Raw genomic sequence first — 23,693 nt, 5'->3', positions numbered from 1 at the left:
ACAAGTAATAAGGCATTGTTCTCGCTTTAGATCCCTTTAGCTGCAAAACCCATAGTTAACTGTTAACAAGTGCATAGTTAACTTATAATAGATGAGCAATAAAGTATATTTTAATATCAATAAGCAAACAAAAGATTAATAAAGGCATGGCAAAGACATAATGGGTGGGTTATGGGTGTTTGTAATGCTATTATTAAGAATTATAAGATTACTCATGAGGCTTTTATTAATGTTCTTATTATACATCTCTTATAGCCTGCTATTAGCTGTATTATAATGCTATTATTAACACTTATATAGGCTTATAAACACACAGTAATGGACCTTAATATAAAGCGTTACCCTGTTTTCATTTAAGTGTTTCAAGTGTGCATTAACACATGCTTTTTGCATTTTCAAAAAATAAAAACTAAACCAAAACTAGAAAACTCACTCTAAAAATGAATTAAAACTAACTGAATTTGAAAACAAAAATTCACAACGAAATTAAAACTAAAACTAATGAAAAATCCAAAACTATTATAACCTTGATCCAGACATGTTATTTTAAGACGTGCTTTTTAATCCATTCCTTTTCCTTTCTCATGTGCAACGCCAGGATTTTAATGTAGTCATTCACTTTTCATAAATTCTTTGAAATAAAGACGTCTACACATTCTGTACATCTTTGGTGGTGCGTAGTTTGTGGTGATTTGGCTGTTTGGAGTCTAACACATGTGCTGAACAGCAGGGAGGGAGATGGATGGAGCATTGTGACCGGGAGGGGTTGGCTGTCAGCCAGGACAGCTATAGTGTCTGTGCTGGCACAGCCCTGAGTGCAGGTGTCACAAGGATATTGCTGTGGCAAAATCCATTTGTCAGAAACTATCAGACAAGTTTACAGACGGCATCTCCTGCGGTGATGAAGCTGATTGCATATTCATTTCTACTTATGTAATAAATCAAGAATTACCATAATGTTGGGCAGGTCAGTGCCATGATGCCAAACCATTTCTCTCTTCAATGCAGAAAGCATATTTGAAGAGTATGTCCACACCTTTTAATCCAGCACTTCACATTCATTTAACAAATAAAAGTGCTTTTTCTACATGTAACGTATTGTATATCTTCACCATTGGCTGGTTTAACCCTTTGATGCACAACATGGGTCTAAAGCAGGGGTCTCAAACTCGCGGCCCGCGGGCCAATTGTGGCCCTCGTGAAGATATTTTGTGGCCCCCACCTTGATATGAAAGTTTAATGTGAGTTTTATATTATATATGAATGAATGAATTTTATATGAATGGCACTTTACTTTTTTTGGTAATTTTGTCTTTTTTTTAAAAATAATTCTGTGTCTTAATAATTTTGTACCTTTTTTAATAATTGTGTCTTTTTTTGGTAATTGTGAATTTTTTGGTCATTTTATGTCTTTTTAAAGTAATTTAGTGTTTTTTCAGTCGTTTTGTGTCTTTTTTTCATAATTTAGTGTCTTTTTTTGGTCACTTTGTGTATTTTTTCTGTCATTTTGTGTCTTTGTTTTTTGGTCGTTTTGATTCTGCCTCCAGTGGCCCCCAGGTAATTTGAGTTTGAGACCCCTGGTCTAAAGTGACCCGACTGAGATTTTAATTTTTATATTTTTGCAATAAATGTATTTCATCATTCAGTATTGCAGGTTTTCCTCAATCAACTTGTTTTTGATCATCATACATCCTAATTTTTTGTTTTTCATTTCTTACGTTTTGCACAAAAAACCTTTTGTTATCACTACGCTTCTAATGCACAACATGGGTCAAAAAAGGCATTATGGGGTATTGTGTGTATAATTTTAAGGAAAAATGAATTTAATCAATTTTGGAATGAGGCTGAAACATAAAAAATGTGGAAAAAGTGAAGCACTGTGAATACCTTCTAGATACACTGTATGTGTGACAAAATGATACATAAACATGTTAAATATATTAAATATATGAGTGTGGAAAGTAACTAGTTGAAACAAATTACTATTATTATAGTATTAGGTCATTTAATTTTAAATCAAATTCGGATGAATGAGTCATTTTTGACCCATGTTGTGCATTAGGAGGGTTGTCCATATGTTGTGCATCAAAGGATTAAAAAAAAATATTGTATGCATTTAAAAATGAACACAAATATTGTCTCTCTTCTATTAGAAGCATTACATGACACAGACATTATAATCTATAGGTCTTTATTTATTTTTGCAGATAACATATATTGCAATCATGCTTTTTCATATAACACCATCTAAAGACATTTATTATATTTTTTTTTACATATAATATTTTACATTAGGCCCATGAAACAGCTAGAAATATACAAAACAATATTCTCTGACTAGACATTTCTATTACATTATTCTTATTATTATCATCATCTTTATTATTACTCTATTCTGTTATTGTAATTATAATTTTTACAGTTGAGAGAGATATGTGCTTTAGTTTCTGAGATAATAATATTATTGCAGAAAACAGCAAATAATATACTTTTTTTTGTTCAACATTTAGACAAAAGAAAAGAAAAACTCAGGTTGTACGGACATTCACAGATACATGTATTACACAGTCCAGTTTACAACATCGTTCAAGAGAGAAAACTGCAGTATGGTAACTTTATACAAAATTCACGGAACCCTTTGTCATTGCACATTTTAATTCACATATCTTTGAAAAAGAAAAACATAGATAAACGATAATAAACGGGACTGATTCGACCTGATTCCTGTCGCATGTAGCTGCCACAGAAGCAAATTTTCTTGATCCTCCTTCATAGTAATACAGTGATAACTGTGGTCTGTCTCAAAGTCAGTTTCTACATATATGTTTTCATATTGCCACGCAAAAGTGATATGTAATAATAGGTTTTTCTTCACCCTATGAAAAGGAGTAGTTTCAGTGGTGTTGGCCGACAGTTTATAGCATCTTGCTATGTCCTGTTGAGTTAACAGTGCTTTTGCCGGCTCTGTCCTCTGACCGAGCCAAAGTTTCTCTCTCCGAGTCTGATATTGGAAACCTGCTCTCGATTCAGGATAGAAACACACTATGGCTTCTACTTAAATGAATATGTGAAGGCCATCACAATTCATTTACACCAGTGCCTGAATTGGACCAAAAATGGTGCCACCCACTACCCTAATTGAGCAGCTGCATGGCATAATCATAGCATGTGGATATATTTATATTAATATCTTGTAGGGGTGATGATGAATAGTCCACAGTTGCATCTAAGGAGCATAATTTGACTGCCAACATCAGTCAAATTGTCACAGTGGCAAGAAAATGTGGTCAAAAAACAAAAGGTTTGTTCCATTTGGGCTCTATGGGGGTGCTGAATGTCTGATTTGTCATATAATTTCTTGGTTACTCCAAATAAATCATGCTATGTAGTCTATTTTGGTATAAATATCAGCCTATTAATAATACCGTTAAACAAAATTAGAAGGGTACTCATGTGGATAAAAATCAGAACTGATGGTATTCAGTACTGGTGAGTACTGGACTGTTTCGAGCACTAATTTACACTGAAAGAAATGATGCTAGCTGAATCGCACACAGAAAAGAGGCAACAATTTGGATCAGCTTTTCAAGTGTGCCCAACTATGTATTTATATTTACTGGTTTGTGTGTTCATGCTTTGTTGCCCCTTAAGGTAGCATGTTGGGTTAATGGGATAAAATGGCAAAAATTGAATGATAGTTGTGTTTTTTTTAAAATACAGCATTACTTGTTTCACTGTATAATGGTAGTATCTGAGAGAATTTGGTCACGTCCACCTTTGTTCCTGAGGAGTGGATTACTAAATAGATATACAAGTAAACGGTTTCAGTCAGAATAGTGGTAGCTATCATAGAAATCCATCTTAAGGTCTCCAACACAGCAGCCACTGCAGCTTATTCACTCTCACAGCTTAAAATATAGATCTGAATAAGCATTGGCTTATTGCAACACAACTCCACTTCTGTAACTGATAATCAGGAGAAGAATTAACAATGTTTTCTTAATAATCTCAAGATGAAATATTGTACACACATGCAAATATGGGATTTCTGTATTGTCTACTCCTTTATTGTTAGAGGTGGTAGTTTACAGATCCAAATTGTGCTTGTAGGTGGATGCTGTTTTTGCTACTGTACTCTCTTCTGAGAGACAAGAGGAGATGCTTGATTTAATCCATATATAGTCAGCGGGTCAACTGTCTGCACCAATCTTTCAAACAAGAGTATGATTTTGGTCCTTCTCACTCTCACATATAGAAAACGACCTAAAAATGATTCTACAAAAAAGATTCAGACGACATACAAAGTTATTGTTCTTTAGAAAACAAAGAAACAATTATAACAGTCTCTTGCTATGTATCCTATGTAAGTTATTTTTGCTGTTGTCGCAAGTTTCAATCGAGCCGATAAAAAGAAAAGTTGGACGCTTCAAAATTCCATACTGTTCTTGTGCTTTTCAAAGGTAGCCCCAGATATGGGTGGTAAACATTTCAGGCGAACTGCAGGATCCTGCAAAGGGAGTGATAGTCGGGCTAAATAATATTTTACACATACAAGCAGATTTGGCCTTACCTGTTGCACATTCCCATATTGTCTTTGCCATAAATTGGTCAATTTTCACTTTACAAACTTTCAAATTGCATTTTTTTCACCTACTACACTGCATTCATTTTAATGTATTTATTTCATGTACAAGCAAAATGCATTTAACCAATATTTTTCTTTGTACAGTAATTGTAGTTTAGTAGATTAATTAATATCTTCAAAGTAGCACAATACTATTGAATCAACGCGGGCCTCCAAATTTAAATTATATATTCAATATACAGTAATTTCCTAAGTCACATTTCCTTTTCTAAAAAGACTAACTTTTTTGCATAATGAAATTCATAATATCACAACAATTTTGCTGGGTAGTTTGTTTTTCCTCATACGTTTTATAACTCTGTATTATACAAATAAACAAACAGAAAAACCCCTAAAAATAACTGTGTAATCAGGTTGGTCTCACGTGTCCCCAGGAGGTAGGTGAATAAAAGCAGACATGGAAGTCTGGTGGTCGTTCCCAACCTTGATTATGCTTTTTCTGTTTAGGTCGCCAGTCTGGCCGCCGAGACAAAGAGACAGGCAGAAGCTTCTAGATGTAGGCTTCCTCGTTGGCAGGGTTCTGATTCTGGTTTTCTGTCTGCTGGTCTGGGCCGTTTTCCTGAGCCTTCGCCAGCACCACAGGCTTGAACATCATCCGCAGACGCTGAAGAGGAGAAGTGCAGATATCACACGACTGAAAAATCCACCGATAGTGTCAAAATGACAATGATATAGTGCCATACACCATTAGTAGGGACCAAACAGCTGCAATGTTTGCGATCAAACCATTAAGCTGCAACAAAACACACCAGCTACACAGCTGTGAGCTTGATGAGTGCACAGCCTCGGGCTCTGAGTGTGAACTTTCCACCAGATACTCTCAGAAAATATGTTTCAACAGTTTTCCGGTTGTGATATATGGTTATATGCAACCCTGTCTCCTTAAAATGTATGTTGTCATATAGGGCTGGGTAATAATTCAATACAATAATTGGTAACACTTTAGAATAACCATCTAAGTTATGTTTATAGATGGTTTATAAACCAATTATTAAACATTTACAAATTGCTATACATATTTAATCTTTAAATGGTTTCAACCAATTTCTTAAAGGTATATGAATCATTTCAAAATCATTAACATACTAAATATGGTGTTAAAAATGTAATAATGAGTGAAACTAAAACTATTAATTATAATTTAATTGTTTGTTAATGGTAAATTAATTATAAATATACATTAATATACCATCTATTAGCCATTTATACATAATTTAGTTAGTTAAATAGTAATAAATTATGTATTTACCATTCTAAATGGCCTATAAACTGTTTATAAATTATGATTAAACATTAGTAAACTATCTGTTTACCATTTATAAATGATGGTTATTGTAAAGTGTTACCCAATAATTTTGTCTTTCATTGGCATCATATCGTGATACAAAATTACATTGTGTAATTTGATTATAACAAGCACTAGGGCTGGGCAATATGAGAATATATAACACCTAAACAATACAAAAATGCTTTTTTCTATGTTTGTATCGCAATGTCAGAAACCAGCAGCCCAATTGCGTTATGGCAAGATTTACTTCATATAGATTGTGCTTTACGTTTTGATCCTTGCTTGTGGGGGCAAAGTTGGAGTGAACCATCGAGGTTGCTGCTTTGCTAACACTGAGTATGGAAATATAGTTATTTCATATAGACAATTTATTAACTGAATAGCCAGAAAACATGCTATATCATGATTTATATTGTTGCTGGGACAAAAAGCAGAAGATTTTGGCCATATCGCCCAGCCCTATTCACATACAACAAAACTGCATATTTGTTTTTGTTTCAAGGGAAATTTGTGTCTTGCAGCTGCAGTTTTAAACACTAGGTTAATGTTGTGAAACAGTCACAGTTTGGTTAGGTTTTTGCACCAGAACACCTTGGTTAGGCTTCGTAAAAGATCATGATTTGGGTTGACATTTGCTTTCACACGACGGGAACTTGTCCAGTGTTTGTCATCCTTGCAAGGAATACCCATACACTTTGATTAGAATTGTTTGACAAAAACGCTACATGGATACTCCCATGGCAGCTAAAACATAATCTAGGTTCCTTTCAGTTTCCCTTAAATGGAGAAAATATTCCTTCTAGGGTGGTCTTAGAGTGAAGATTGGCTGGCTGACATGCTGGAACACTTTCTGCATCCTGGTGCCTCACAGCATGCAGCTGATGCTTTTATTATTATTATTTTTATTTGCCCCTGCCCCTCAGACAGCCTGAGTCTACCCCTGACAACAAATGTAAGAAAATATGTTTCTCTTGAAATATAATTGACGTTAAGTTTTAGCACACCAGGCTGTTATATGAGTGAATCAGTGCGAGATTAGACTGATGAAGCGAATTCAAAGCCAATGTTCTTGACACTAAATAATGCCTCATGGGACAAACTTAACTGAACCCATAAAACTAAATCAGCCCAGCCCAAACTTATAAATCCTCCAAATGTTCCGAGCTGTGGGTCTCGTTAGATCCAGAAGGCATTTATATAGAGTGTTTGTGAAACTCAGCTTCCGCATGGATGCAGAGCATTAATCAGCTGGCTGATTGCTACAATTAGACAATCAGCCATCAGCTGGTACTGCAGGATCTGACACCTGCACATCGCCTCTGACAGCCTCTGTTGCACTGCCTGCAATTATGGCCCATTTACTCTGTCAGCGGTGGCTTTATAGCTATATCTGTCAGTAACGACTGTATAGATGTAAGGTTATTGTTCAGTGCATTGTGGATGACTGCATATCAAAGCACTCTTAATGTAAATGGCATGCCGGAAAAGGTATTATGTGCCATTGATTAGCATCATCAGATCAATAATAATGCGGCGTGCCATTCTGCTGCATAAATGAATGTAATTTACTCAGAACTCAGTGGCTGGTATAGCAACACTACATCTAAAATGGTTTAAGAGAACTAATTAGAAACTCTATTTTACTAATCCTTTTATCGCTGCTCCACTCTTCATGGCAATTTATCACGTCTTCTTTGCCCATTAGAAAAACATTGAATCACAGTGCAATTATAATGCACAGGGCAAAATCACACTGGGCTTAGCTGAGCATTTTAACATGCAGTGTGAAGAGTCTTTTTGCTGCTAAATTACATCTCAGGTACTATTTAAATTGGCAGCTATTATGCAAATGTTATCGTTTAAGTTAGGATTGGTATATTATGGTAAACATATTTGAGCAAGACTGTTGGTTTAATATCTACAGGGTGACCTTAAATGTTCATTCAAACTTCCATCAAACTGTAAAATCCTCATGGCTCATATGACATGATATTATCCTCACAAAACATCAGCCCCCTCTAAAGACACCACTGTGTTCCTATGCTGGATTGGTCTATCGCAAACGCTGTGTAATAATATATTTGAGTCAAAAATCTGGCATACCGATTAATCCACTTGAAACTCTTAACACACAGCCTGCCTCACTGCCGACTGCAGATTAAAATTCAGACCAGCTATAAACGCTCAGAGGTTTGTGCAGCGATGCATATGCTCTGGGAAATCTACAGCTATCGCATTTGCATTACACCAACCAAATCTCTCAGTATTAATGTTCCAGTATACATACGTGTAACTTTGATAACATTTTATTTAAGTGGATGAATGTATTTAGATTTATCATGCAGATATTTGTACTCCTTGTTATGAGAATCAGTACCCGGTTGTATAGAACCACTTAGCTCTGCCCTTAAATTTAGATAAAGGATGCCAATAAAAAAATGTGGCAAAAAAAAATCACGATTTATATTTCCTTAGGATGACACTCTTTGATCTAAGTGTTTGCCCGAGGCTTCTTAACTATTTCTTTCTTTGTAATTATCTTCCTCAGAGAGTTTCCTCACCATCGTTAACATTTGTTGCTAGAGTTTGCACTAACAACTTTGCAGCAAGCCAGTCAAATATTAACATAACATTTGCTTTGTGTTTGCAGTTTACTCAAACGCTATTATTAAGCAAACTGCATCAACTAAATCCACTATGATCTTACCTCTTTGTATGTGCCTTTGAGTCTGAGGAACATGTAGACCATGTAGCCGGGGATGAGAGTCATGGAGGAGAGGGCCATGCACCACCCGACGCCCTGGCCCCAGGCTGGAAACACGTATTCGCCCAAGGTGAGGGGAACCATTTGCACGGCGCTGAACAAGAAGACTCCCTGGACAAGAGGGACAAAGAAATAGATCTCAGTACCTTCATCAGCACACTGCAAAAAAAGCCAACTTGTATTTTTTGCCCTAACACAGTGATTTAAGTTGGTAAAACTTGGAAATATAAATTACTGACATTTAGGGCAATAATGTAAGTTAGCACAACAAAGGAAGCCAGTTGTCTGCTCAAAAACAAGTTGGTGAGTTGTTGTTACTTATATCTTTAAGTTGGGGTTCACAACAAGGGACAATAGTTCTGCTAACTCTTATTTCTTTGTTGTGAAAATCGGTCATTAGCGAAAGCTAGCGGCTAACTGATGCTAGCAGCGCTGCTTGTTACAGCTACAAGAGTAGCCATTAGCGTATCAATGCTAACTCAAAATTGTGGTCGCAACATTAGCTGACATTTCATAGCTGCGTTACAATCGTGCCAATTCAGCACATTGCAAGTGCAAATATCTGAATTCAGAGTTGAGCAAACTCAAAAACAAAACTTAAAATATTTAGTTTAATTGTCCAACTTAAAATTTTATCGAAGTTTGTTGCCTTGAAATTTTGAGTTCACCCAACTTTTCTTTTTTTGCAGTGCATGTTATGGCCTTTATCTAATACAGTTTAAATTCTTGGCACTCTGTAAAGTGATGTGTATGGAATTCTGTTTGGACTTGGGTTTTGTTGTGGGGTTTTTAATTTCCTCTTTCTGTTCTCCTTCTCCTGCAGGGCATGTGTGTGACAGGGGTGTGGGCTGGACACCGGTTTCCACTCAGACCATCAACCTGACAAAAAAAACTCTTTACTCTCTTTACTCTTCACTCCCCTACTCTGCCAGATAATCTCAGCTCAGCGGCCGCATGGACAAGGTCTCCACCCTTCTCTCCAAACTGGGGCGGCTGTGGCTCATTTGGTAGAGTTGGTTGGCGCCCAACCGAAGGGTTGGTGGTTCGATCCCTGACCGTCGCAGCCTACATGTCAAAGTATCCTTGAGCAAGATACTGAACCCCAAATTGCTCCCGATGCTGTGTTCATCGGTGTGTGAATGAATTCCCAATTCCCACTGTGCTCATTCACCCTTTCACACACATTCATACTGGTGGCAGAGGCTACCCTAAACTGTCCCACCTGCCACCAGTATGAATGTGTGTGTGAAAGGGTGAATGAGCACAGTCTGTAGTGTAAAGCGATTTGAGTGGTCGCAAAATCGACTAGAAAAGCGCTATATAAGTGCAGGCCCATTTACCATTTACTGAGAGTTCCAGCCAATGCTCCGGATCCTCCAGTTCCTAATCCAGCTCCGGCCTTTCCTACCACCCAGCCCAGCCATCCCCATGAACCCTTCAACCCCACACCTGTCAGGTACTCTGGACTCTTAGGGTCATGCAGTCAGTTCATTCACCAGTGTTAGACCAGCAGCCTTTAACTTACTCCACTAACAAATCTTAGCTTGCTTGTATTAGAAGCTTGTTATCTGAGAAAACATCGGCTTGGACTGTGGCCATGGCTAATGCTTCACTCTTTTAAATTATTTACAGCCAAGATGTAAATAAGATCCGCTGCAAGGTAAGGAAGCAAGGAACTGGCTTCTTTCCTTCTTCCTTACAGCTGAGAGCAGGTAGGAAGAGAAAGCATTACAAGGGGTTTTCTTTGTGGGTTAAGTGAGGAATTTAAGGATGATCTAGCTGCTTCTCCTCCTCAGAAGAGTTAATTTCCTTGGCCATTCATTTACATTACAGCCTCTGGAGAGGTGCAGGGACACAGCAGACAGAAAAAGTCCAAAACATAACAATATGCTAATCAAGTATGTATCACTGACGGTAAGTAAAAGTAATTAAATGCACGCAACTATCAAGCTGAAGTGACAAGAAAAAAACAGCATAGTTTTGCATATAAGACAAAACTAATACTGTAGCAATCATTCTCAATATATAACTTCACCTGATACAGGTCAGCGTAAATATTGTCCTTGATGGGGTGTTATATTCCCTGTTGGTGTCTGGAACAATGTGCATGTTAGCCACAGATAACACTTACAGCCACAATGAGCGGAGTGAAAACCACCCAGCAACACTTCCACCACATGCAGGGCCTGTAGCCAACCATTTCCTCAATGTTGTCATAGAATTTGTTCACACCTGTAACAAGAGAAAAATTATGATGAATACAATTATATTTGTTTTGTTGTGCGACTACAGATGTCTCCATGAATCAAAATAGCAGATATGCTTCTTATCTGGATTTTATGTTAGATTTTGAGATTTTTAGCTCTGAATAAGTCTGCAGCAAAGCTCAGGAATGTTTTAAGATTGAAAAAAACATCCTTAAAGCTGGGGAGGGCACTTTTCTGGTAAAAGCAAACAAAAACACCAGCACAGGCTTATGCACATACTTCTGACAGTCTGTACCTGTACTAGTACTAGTCATTAACTTTAGTGATCACGATTCTGTCACATGTGGCAGCAGTTCTATGACAATAACTGTCCTGATTTCTTTGCAAACATGTCCTGTAAAGCTCTTTAAGATGACATATTGTGATTTGAGGCTCTAGTTAGCAACATAAACATGAACTTGAATTATCAGCAGCCCTGGGCCTTTGGCTGCAGTTAGTCAAAGCTATTGGCAGCATTTGTTTAAAGACCATTTTCTGCATCTTTGTCGTACAAAAAAAAAATTTGCCCTGTTTTTCTGAATTAATAAGATGATTATAATAATAATAATAATAATAATGATAATAATAATAATAATAATACATTTAATTTATATTGTGCTTTTCTATAGCTCAAAGATGCTTTAGAAAAACAAGAAAAAGATCAATTATATATAAAATAATTATATTAGAATCCTCATTAAAGTTTTAATGTAAAAAGGCAATTTTTTTTTCTCAATATGCTTTCACCATCTTAATGATAAAAATATCTGCCTACCCCAGCTTTAATAAGATTACTGCAACAGAGTGGTGGCTCACCATAAAACCAGGAAATAGAGATGCACTCAAAGAAGACCAGGAAGAGCAGGCACATTCCACTGGCTGAGTAATAGTCAAATAGCTTGAACACATACAGTCCACCCTGTGAAATGAGAAAAACAAAAGAAGAGGAGATAAGGCGAAGGAGAAAACGTTGAAGAAGCAATTATAGTATTGGATGTGCGGGACAGTACTAAATCGGTCAAGTGGAATAACATCAAGGGCGAGAGCACCGGCGGCTGTGGCTGGTGAGCGTTAGTGACGTTTCATTGGTGAGGACAGAATTGGTGCTAAGACTTCCTTGTGGAAACTGTATGATTGTGAGTGTGCGGCACAGGCAGGACCAGTGTTACTTCTTCATTCTGTGTGTGTGGCGTGATGGATATCCACTTTGGCAGAAGAAAAGGGACAATGCAGGGTCTTCCAGTGTCATTTGCAAAAATGACCCGAGGCTGCAGTGATTCTATCATTTTTAGCTTGTAAGTAGTCTGAAGCAGAAGCCTTTTTGCTGACTCTTGGCTCCTTTACTTGTTTTCTTTTGCCTTTTACTTTCAAATTCTGACAAATCTACAATTGTACCTTGTGCAGCAGTAGCCAGTAGTACATTTTTTATAAACAAAATGCTTAAAACATCTCTTTTGACCTGCTGCACTTTAGTCAACAAAACAAATATGAATATATGCCAGCCATTTTTAAATATTGCCCAATTAGCAACAAGCATTAGGATTCATTCTCTGGACATTCTCTTCATTCTAAAGAATATATAAATAAATAAATACTGTGAAAGTATCTAGATGCTCGATCCATTGAAAAATGCATACAATCAGTATTCAGAAACTGTGCCTTTAAATGAGCCATCTGTAAGATTGTGATGTCAAAACTATAATATAAAGTGCTGTAACATGAGTAATTCCCTGGCTGCAATGACAGTGCAGAGACACCGAGAGTAAAGATATGGAAGACCCGGAAAAAGTGACCAATCACAGCAGACTGGGCTTTTTCAAGAGGGGGGCCTTAAAGAGACAGACGCTAAAACATAGCATTTCAGAAAGAGGGTGAAAAGTATTCAGTGTAACAGTTTGAGAAATATAATGTTTGTGAAATGCCAAACAAGAGTAGCAGTAACCAGTATTAACATTACCAGTGTTAAAACAGCTACAACCTCCAACAACAGAAGAAAACAGAAGTATTGGTTAAGGATGATGGTGGCGCTAGACAATAGCTCGCTGTCGGGGCACCATTACTAGAAATACTAAGCATCATGGGAATCTGGCATATAGTTGTGAGACATCTTCCTCTGGACCCAAGTGTCAAGACAAACCAGCAGACCGAGTCATCATGTTTTTTGTCCAGCAGCTAGCGGGTACATAAGTGAAATTAAATCAAGGCTGTGAACCTTTGTTTTCTGCTGTTTCATGTTTGCAGACATAACATGATGCTAAATGGCCTGAACCACTTTGGCTTGGAACTACAGTCTCAGAGGGAGTATGACCCTGTGACCTTTTTACTTGGATACTCTCTGGATTTCATGTGAGGGCCTCTTGGCAAGCTGAGTTAACAACCTAGCTGAGATAACAGTCTTGCATTTTACTGGGTCAGCTGCTGAGGTTACGCCACTGGAGTCCCGTGGGACGTTACAAGCCTGTGGAAAATGTTTTTTTTTCCTATGACAATGCCAAAGTCAGAAATGGTTTACAGATGCCTGTTGATGTCTGCATATTTTAAGTATTTTCTTAGCTGATTAGTTGTGAACTTGTTGAACTTGTGCAGTGTTTTTACTAGATTCTGCAAATATTTTGAAAGGAGGGCAAATCCCTATAGTGGGTTTTCTTGATAAATTGGAGATATTATCAACAGAGTCAATATTGACCCAAATATGGCAACAGAAATCAGTCTTGTCATTTAGTGGAAGGCTTTATGGATGTGGAATGTCTCTATGTGTTGGTGTTTTATTCAATAAGAAAAGATCTTACCTGTGTGATGTTGGACAGGCCAATGATGTAAGAAATAAGGCAGACGATTGCAATGAAGATCTCTCTGCGTTTTCGGAGAACGTGAGGGAATTCATCAACCAGCGCGGTGATGAAGCCTTCCACAGTGCAGAACTAAAGAGGTTGCAGAGGGAAAAATGTATTAAGTAATAAACTGTTGTCACAATAAAACAATTAGGTCAATTTCTTATATTTAGAATTAACTTTCATGAATAAAAACGTAACAGCAAGACATATAACATTATGTTTCAGTAATGTTTTTCTACGGAAATGACACATCACAAAGCTTTTCACCATGAAACAAACTTCTGGCCCTAAGAAATCAAATTTTTATTCATTTCTTTCACTGTTGCTTTTATTTGTCAGATCAAACTATTCTCATGAATGATTCATAGTTAGTCTTATGCAAAGTGTTTTAGCATCTTTCAGCTCATTGATATGTTTTGTTTGTCATTCTTGGCTGTTCTCATGAATGGTCTGTAGTTATTATCTTAAAAGTAATACACTGAATTTCGTGAATTTCATTTCGTCCCTCTATGTCACACACAGACCACAAACATATTGAGGACGGACAGGAGGGGAGGTGGAGGCTTTGACCCAGGAGACGCTAAACGTTCTCCAGCAGTTTTGCACGTAAGTAGTTATTTTTGCACATGTTTTCTGCACATGTATATTTGCACACCTGTTTATGTATTTACACACCTATTTATTTGCACACTTGCTGTAACTGTTATCTATGAGTAACAGCTACTAATGCACATGGACCATCCATTCCACTTCCTCTATCCTAGGCTATGTATTGTGGGCTCATGTTCTGTATAGGTGGAATATGTATGTATACATGTGTTGTGTTGTGTTGTGTTGTGTTGTGTTGTGTGTATGTTGGCTGCTGGAACACCTACATTTCTCTGCTGGGATGAATAAAGTATTTCTTATCTTATTCTTATCTTATCTTATTTAAAGATTAATCTTGTTATTTTTTTCCTAAACTTAAACAATTATGTTGGTGCCTAAACCTGACCAAATAGTTGCATATCACAAAGTTGCCAAAATGTAAAAGTGTTTACAACAGCAACCCTTATTTCATAGGCATAGGATATCATATAAACAGTGTTGTATTCTTTTGTAAGAAATATTATGCACCTGTTCTTGAGAATATGTTGATCAAAGTATTGCTTGACAGAAGCTTCAACATTCACACTTAAAAACCACAACAGAGACAATTTTGGTTGGGTGATGTTTACCTGGCTGTCAATTCCCAACATCAGCAACATGGAGAAGAAGAGAATGGCCCAGAGAGGAGAGATGGGCAGCTGGGTCACGGCCTCAGGATAAGCCAAGAAGGCCAGACCAGGTCCTAACACAAGACAAATGTTATAGATACGGTGATGTGTGCTGACAATGGGACACTAATCAAAGATAAGAAAATATGTCATCTGATAAATGAAAATAAAGTCTAAAAAATTGTTATTAAGTTGATTGAAGAGCATTTTAACACACATACTGAACCACAATTGGTGTAGCTGTGATATTGGATAAATCCACATTGTCCTTGGAAGAGTAAAAGCTGAATGTCAAACTTGAGTATTTACAGAGAGGACAGAGAGTTTTTGCACAATCACTGTGTAACTTTCCATTCTAATAAACCCAGAAATTAGAACTGACATACAGTGACAGGCTTAAACCCTTCCTTTCTCAATGAAAAAATAACATCTAGCAATTTCGAGGGCTTATTTTTGCACAGTCGCAAGTATCTCTTGCCTGTGCCGATTGTCACTATCGAGTTTCAACATTGATTGCAATTACCTGAGGCTGCCACATCAGCGATGGGTCTCTTTGTTACACTGGCCATGAATCCCACGATAGAGAAGATGACAAAGCCAGCGAACATGCTGGTGAAGGAGTTGATGCAGCAGACAATGATAGAATCTCTGGAGGGGAGAGACAAAGCACAAGGCGGCCATTGTCATGCCTATATCAATTCCTTATCAACCCGTCACACATTGACGAGAGGCGTGGGGGGAAGGGACAGCAGGGAGCCATTTTGCATCCTGCAGTAACACAGCAGCTGAGTACATTTCTATTGACCCGTTCATTTGAAATGGCAATGAGCTTGAGCAGTTCCAAATAGTTTGAAGCATAAAATGCACGTCTTTGGGCTGCAGACCGGTGTTTATCCGACAATGTGACAAGAGGCTGAGGCAAACCGAACGTCTGCGCCTCGGCGTGTAAAACAGAGGCTAGAGCCAAAATAATGAAACGCCTGATACAGCTGGAGGCTCAAATAGTCCCAAAATAGCAGGTACAGCAGACACTATGTTGCCAGGAAACCAAAAATAATCCCAGAAAGAGACATCTGCACAGTCTCTCTCCTGTGTGAGTGACCGGTGTGGAAACAGGTATTTAATTCATGCGGAAAATGAACCTGAAATGCAACACATTATAATCACCTACCTGTATACGTTGTTATTGAAGGGATTATAGCTGCCAAGAGCAATCAGAGAGCCTAATCCCAGTCCATAGGAAAAGAAGATCTGAGTGGCAGCATCCAGCCACACCTGACACACACACAAAAAGTGTTGGAATAAACATGTGTCAATAGAGATTTTTTTACAGATTTATTTTTGACCTTGTTTGTCATTTTCAGTCAGTTTTACTGGCTGAGCTGAAAAAGTCACATGCACGGATGCATCTCTTGTAAACCTCTGATGTAATGGCAGTGCTGTCATGTTACACTTGGTCCTGTCTGATCCACTCTGATCATTGCAGCCTCCTATCTTGATCGACTTAACTCCGCTAGACCTGGCCCTGTCTAATGATGTCCCTCCACACCTCATCTAGCTTCATCTCACATTCTTCTACAGCTTTAATGATGTGGCTCAGTAAGTTATTCACAATCATTACAGAATGAAGAACAACATCATGAAAACAATCAATACTGTCATGTGGGGTTTTATTTTTCTGCTTCATCTAAAATACCTGTGACACACTTAAGCCTTTCAACAGCCACGTTAGACCTACTGAATACTTTATGATTAGCCTGTATCACCATAATACATACAAATATGCATGGTTATTGTAGGAGTTTTACTTGTTATAAGCTTGTTGCTCTGCTGCATAGGGGGAAAATACATTTGGAACGTGCACTGATAGTGAAGGGGCCTTTTTTTTTTAAAACTGTGTGCTACTATAGATTTATATAATACATTTATTGTAATCAATATTATATGTTTATATACTAGCTATTCCCTGAGAATCTATTTGGATAAGATTGTATGCTGTACACAAAACCCCCTGCCAGGTGAGACAGGTTAGGGTTCAACCAAAAAAAGTTATAATAGAGAACTTTAAGGCCAAAATGCATATATGAGCCTTCATTTAAAGGTTAGCATCTCATAGTTACTGCAGTTGTTTAGCATGTAAGCTAAGACACAACTGAAACTACTAAAGTTTAAACAAAGTTAGTATGTTTTGTGGTCGCTAACGCAAACCCTACTCCTAGGTGGCTTTTAGGAGGTTAATAACTATGTACAGTAGTCTTGACCTAAATGCAGGTACAGTAAGAGATATAACTGTAATACACTGTAATAAATTACTCTGTAGTCATTTCATTTTACTTAATATATTTGATAAAATGTATTAAATATAAATGCGTCCTTGATTTTGAGGCAGTTGTTTAAGTAACTTTAATATAAAAATGTTTGTGATGGAATCTACTTATTTTGATCACATTAAATATAATCTTTATGTGTATGTAATTCTAAATCAAGAGAATTTTGAATGAATCCAACACAATAGAATTAGTCCGTTTTTAAATGACAGGCACTTCCTGTTAAGTTGTTATTAACCAAACTTGTAACGTAGTTAGATTTAAGTAATAATATTGCGTGCAATCTGTTGCCTCAATTTTATTGAGTAGCTATTGTTTGTTTTGTTTACAGTGTATGGTAACCTATAAACAGAAAAAGAAAAACCACCTCCCACTAGGGCTCAGCTTATCTTCTGCCGCCACCTTTATTATGGCGGTCACTAAAGAGCTATATGTATTCCTGAAGAGAAATGTAGGCTGAGAACAGAGAACAAACCTCAGATTCCTTTAGTTTCTCAAAGTCTGGTGTGATATAGAAGAGGATCCCATCCATTGCACCGGGGAGACTCAGGCCACGGCAAAACAGGATGAACAGCATGAAGTAAGGGTATGTGGCAGAGAAGTACACCACCTGTGTGACACAAAGTCATTGTTTGAAAAAACGAATATGCTCTATATAGACAAACCAGAACTTGCTTGTTAAATCGCATAGCTAGCGAGCATTATTTCACTTAAATATTTGTCCTGCAAGGCAACAAAACTGTGTTGGAAGAGAAAACGTTGTTCAGTAAGTTGTTCCAGCCATCATGATCAGTGTTACAGCACTGTGGCAGCATCCTCACAGCACAGTGCAGCACAGTGACCTAGTCAGCCGTTCCCTGGAGGCAAGATGACCCCAGAACGCTTGGGTTCAGCACACTGTCGGTGCACTTGTTTCCCTCCTTATCTGAAGTAATTTTGCACTGTGCTATCAAAGTCAGCACAGTTCAGATCACTCATGAGGAAATGTAATGAATAAGGAATGAACTAACAGAGATACTGTCATTGACACTGTGGCTGCATGTACGTCCTTGTATTGACAAGAATCTGGAGTGTCATGATAGTATTTTTAAATCAAATGTAAGGACAACTGTGAAGTGTAAAGAAAATACTTCCATTTACATCAAATCTGAGTTGAAATTATTATTTTCTTTTTCAATGCAATTAGAATATTGCGATCTGCATTTGTATTTATCAGTCTCTGCAACATCAAAGTGCTACTTTAGTGCAATCTTTCTGCTATGAATCTTTGCACCATCAACTAAAAAAGGTTAAAGTGTTATTGAGAATTGATACATTATCACTTGATATAATACTCACTATTTTCTCCCACACTTACTGCCGTGTATTAAAGCCAAGGATGAATCTGCCGTTTTTGTTCACAGGAGTAAAGTTAGGCCTTTGTATCTCTTTGTGGAAAGCATAGGTGCTAGTCATAGTTGGGGTGCTTTGGATTAAAGGGAAGTTGCATGTAAAATGTTGTAATGCTGTTTTATGTGATGTTTCATGAAAGTAAACCTTATGAAATCATGAAAACATCACTTGAACTCAAATTTTAGCATCCTACTACACTAGTATGTAGTTGTCATGTCATGTCACTGCTAATATAACACAACTGAGCATTACCATGATGCAAATTAATCATAGATTTTAGGTTGTGTCTTTGACCTCTCCCGTTACTTACTTTGCCAGTCCAGCTGACCCCCTTCCAGATACAGAAATAGACGAGCACCCATGCAATGGCGAGTGTGATAGCCAGTGGGACCCTGAGCTCCCCAGGCTTCTCCAGACCATCGGTCATCTGGTGCATGTTGCGTCTGCAGGGAAGGAGTAAAGAGGTCTTACTACAACGCATAAATGCATCCTTGATGTCATACATGAAGCACGCATGGGTGCACAAACAAATATGCACACACGTGTCTGGTACTCACAAAAAGCCCTCTCCCTGGCTTTCTTTTCTCACCCCTAAAGCTTTTTTAAGGCGCCATGGTCAAGGGTCAAGTCATGCTTGCACATCTATTTTTCTTATGTTTGTTTAAGGGTTTTTACTGTATGTGGACAATTTTTCCTCTTCTGAAAGTATCTGGATAGATGGATATTAAAGGATTTGCTTAACTGCTGAATCCTCAGATCCAAATAGCCATATTAAAATCCAACCCTGATACTTCATTATGCACAGCAGGTGCATGATCTTCCTTAAATCTGTTCAGAACTGAGCAGTATTCCTGTGATCTAAGCAGACCCTTGTGTGCAGCTTACTCCCAGAACTCCACCACAGCGCTGGTGAGGTTCCTGGTGTCTGGGATGCTGTAGTTGGTGAAGCAGCGCTCTGTGTTCCAGGGATTGCCACAAGTCGACCATGGCAGCTCCTGAAAATTAAAGGAAAAAAAGGAGAGAAAAATCACTCAGACAGCTCTTTTTACTTGGACCACTCTCCCACCGTCGGGTCCCATTCTCTCTGGCTGTCGAGCAGCCAAGACCATGATACTCATTGAGATTTCATGCTTTTCTAAGAGGAGTGAAAGCCTCATCGCCAAATGCATTTATCAATACCTTGTGTAAGGCGCTAATTATGTGGGAAAGGAAGTAATAAATGTCATACTCTGTTAAGGGCTGTTCACCCTTATATAAGAGGTGCTGGCAAAAAGAACCTGCCACATAACTTAAAGGGTTACTATGTTTTAAAAAAAAAATACAACCTGGGCAAAAAAAAAGAAAACTGCTTTGTTCTGATTTAAAGGAACACTTGTGAAAGATCCTTTTTTTGTTGATGGTAGGAATCAGGAAAACAACTTTTTTTTTTCTCACCTAAATTTAAGTATTCAAATCCTGTTATTACACAGTTTTATTTGGGGACAGCATGTATATAAATATCAAATACTCACAGTAGTGAAGGAGTTGTACAGATAGTAAAGAGCCCAGGAAATGATTACAATGTAATAGATATTTAACCAGAAGGAGAGAACAGCAGCAGCCAGACCCACACCTGAAACAACCGGAGAGTACAGGCGTGATGTTAAATTGTGCTGAAATATTTATGGTAAAATGAAAATACAATAATTATGTCATTTAATTCTTGGTCACTCAGAGAGGATAAACCTTTGACCTCTGTTATGTAATTACAAAGAGCCCCAATTTCCACCTTTGCATGTGTCTGTTAATCAACCAGGCCTTCATAAAGCAGCCAATATATATAAAACGTATAGTTTAAGGCCTTAGGGATAACATATCGGTGTCTTTTACCTTTGAATATGGGGGCCAGCTTCCACACTCCAAGCCCTCCAATAGAAGTGTACTGACCAAGAGCCGTCTCCAGAAAGAACAGGGGCATGCCAGCAAATATGAGGGTCAAAAAGTAGGGAATCAAGAAGGCCCCTGAATGAGAGGTGAGAGGTAAATGTGTGTGAGTGATGCTCAATTATTTACTATCAACATTCATCATAATCCAGAAAAGATATTTGGTAAAAGGGGATATTTGGTTTCACTCTGCGCCCCAGATCAACACACAGGCTTTCGCTTGTGCGCAATTACGCACGGCTTAGATGGGGGGGAAATACACTCTAGCCTTATTTTAATTAAACACCTCCTGGAGCAAACTGTCAGCTTTTGATGTCGAGATCTTTGAACTCCTTTTGGTGTATGGATAAATGGAAAAATGCCAAGAATTCCTGATTACCTCCTCCGTTTTTTCCACATAAATAAGGAAATCTCCAGACATTCCCGAGTCCGATTGCGTATCCGACACAAGAGAGAAGAAAGTCAAATTTTCCACCCCACGTTTCTCTCTCGGGTAACTCATTTTTCGTCTTCTGCACTTTCACCACCAAGGTTTTGGGTTTGTCGTTTGGCGTGGTTGTGGGCGCGTCATTCACCGTCTCCGTTAAGACGTGTCCGTCCGAGGCTTTGGTCCCGTTGGTGGCCATGGTCACTGTGCGTGTCGGATAGTCCTGACCAGGGGAGAGGAGGGGGCTTCAGCACCGGTCCAGGCAAACAGCGTCTCCGTCTTGTGCACCCAGCTCCCAGAAGACTGCCGAGCAGAGACGAATGGCCGGGGTATTGAGAGTGATCAGGAGCTGCTCAGCAGTGGTCCAGCGAACCTGAAAACATCATAAATATTTTTTCATATAAATATAAAAATTAACTGGACATTTTTTTCATCAATTAGATGATACTATTTTAATTGCTCCCCATGTAAATACTTGTTTGACATCTTTTGTGCAGTCGAATGTCAGGCTTTAATAATGAGGATTGATTTGCGTAATTCTGCCTTAATTGTTTAATTTTACCATTATAGGGAGAAAAACAAATATGTGATTCTGAATTTCAGTTCAATAGAAGAATTATTTTCCCCATTCAAAAAATAAAAATAATTTTAATATTAAATATGTAACCAAATTGCTTATTAAGGTAGATATTGTACTGGCCTGTGCTGAAAAAGAAGTTTTACATTACTGTTCATTTTACACGATTTTTATACATGCGTCCATTCTAATTGCATGACATTTCTTCAAGGGTGGAGAGGAAATAAATGTGCCCCACGATCCGTGAACCCCACGGGATCAAATAAAGACTTCTCATGCAATAAGAATCACTTTTAATTGCCTGGAGTGAATGCATGTTAGCAGAAATTTAGAGCCTGCTCTTGTCCTTGAGTCATTATGCTCTAAATTCAATGGCCCACTTCCTACTGCTCCGGTACAAGAGAAGAGCAATTAAACACATTTAGGAGTCAGGCGCGACGGTAATGTCTAATGAATCACCTGGAGAGGCTCATAACTCACTGGAGTTTTTGAATGGAGATTTTCATCAAAACCCAAAGACTGGGTTAATGTATTTTCCTTAATATACCAAATAATCAACATTAATGCAAACAACACCGTTTTAACAAACATCATTTTACACAAAATATGTTATTTACTTCTATTTATTTTAATTTTATAAAATGCATTTTTTTAATGCTGCGGATAGGCTCTCGTGCGTAATTGTGACAAACATTATGAAGCAACACGGTTACAAATCTGTGTTTTATACAACAATATTATAATAATGTATTTTCAAAAATAAAGTCTATTAATAGTATTCTACTTTCATGCAACATTTGACTTCAAAGAGACACAGACCCTTTAGACAAATTGGGGTTTAGTGCACAAAGAACTCTGTGCACATTTTTCCCCACGCAGATAACACATTTACAATTGGCATATTTGAAATATCTGGCTGCAGGACTGAAGGATCATATTCGCTAATGACCCTCATGAGATGAGTCTCTCGCGTCGCCATCAAGTGAAGTGCAGTCGCACATCCGTGCACATTGCCAAAAACAGCGCATCTGCATTTGCCGAATTCCACAATGGTCCCCGCTTGTAATAAGTGCGTGAAAAACACAAATATATCCCTCATTTATATGAAATGCATACCGTGTGATAGAATACTTACAGTAAAATCCTTTTATTTTCCAGAATGTTTTCCCCCGATGGGAAAAATCCGAATTTTAAAAAAAGTTACTTCCTTGCACTTTTACACAATAAAACCAGGGCGAAAACTTTGCATCCGACGACAGCGAGCCAATATATGATCCTGAGAGGGGAGGATGGCGAACAAATGCGTCTTTGAGAGCGAGGTGCTGTCCTGAAAGGAGTGGTGCTGAAAGAGAGGAGGGGAGAGAAGACGGGGAAAGGAGCTGCCGCCGTCTGAGTTGAAGCGAGCAGGGACGTAACATGGAGCGCAGGATCCTCACTCTCATCTACATAGCGTCAATGTCACCTCAAAGTCGACCCTCCCCAACTCCAACATTTCCACCACTGAGATGGCAGCGGGTTTGAGAGAGGAGCATCCTCTTGTCTCAAGGTTTTATATCCTTACTCCTGCTTTTTTTTCTTTTTTCTTTTTTTTTTTTACATCAGCAAGTTCTCTCTCTCTCTCTCTCTCTCTCTCTCTCTCTCTCTCTCTCTCTCTCTCTCTCTCTCTCTCTCACCCTTTCTGGATCACTCAGGGGCCAGTTGATGCATATAAACTAAACATAACCTAATAAATAGATTCCATCAAGTTGCCATTAGTGAGACTTGTTCACTTTTGTTTCATTTTCAAAACTTCCATCCGTCCAACTTTTTGGTGATTAACATGAAACGGCGTGTGTAAAAAAGGCTTTGGGTAAAAATAATGTAATGTTGCATCAAATGCAGCCACTCCAAAGCAGCAGATACAGAGGAAGATGCCAATGGCTGCTCTAGCCCCTGGCAAAACATGATAAGAGGGTCCCAGCCAATAAAAGGAGTCAGGGTGTGTGAGATAAATTGAAAACTCTGCTCATAATCT

General features: G+C 38.1%; 1 protein-coding gene across 1 annotated transcript; it reads right to left on the bottom strand.

Moving 5' to 3' along the window:
- Positions 1–2,505: 2,505 nt before the first annotated feature.
- Positions 2,506–23,178, bottom strand: slc6a1b (solute carrier family 6 member 1b). Its single transcript, XM_059330184.1, has 15 exons — positions 22,815–23,178; positions 21,055–21,475; positions 20,622–20,753; positions 20,264–20,364; positions 19,638–19,747; positions 19,063–19,195; positions 17,836–17,970; positions 16,205–16,308; positions 15,557–15,681; positions 14,995–15,107; positions 13,733–13,864; positions 11,760–11,862; positions 10,829–10,929; positions 8,641–8,808; positions 2,506–5,249 (listed from the first exon to the last, which is right to left on the bottom strand). Exons 2-15 carry the CDS (start codon positions 21,299–21,301, stop codon positions 5,136–5,138), a joined length of 1,818 nt encoding a protein of 605 aa, XP_059186167.1. The 5' UTR covers positions 21,302–21,475; positions 22,815–23,178; the 3' UTR covers positions 2,506–5,135.
- Positions 23,179–23,693: the final 515 nt, after the last annotated feature.

This window comes from Centropristis striata, chromosome 3 (genome assembly GCF_030273125.1).
Source record: "Centropristis striata isolate RG_2023a ecotype Rhode Island chromosome 3, C.striata_1.0, whole genome shotgun sequence".
NCBI classification, from domain to species: domain Eukaryota; kingdom Metazoa; phylum Chordata; class Actinopteri; order Perciformes; family Serranidae; genus Centropristis; species Centropristis striata.
Note: the sequence above shows the minus strand (reverse complement) of the source record. Positions and strands in the feature narration are given on the sequence as shown.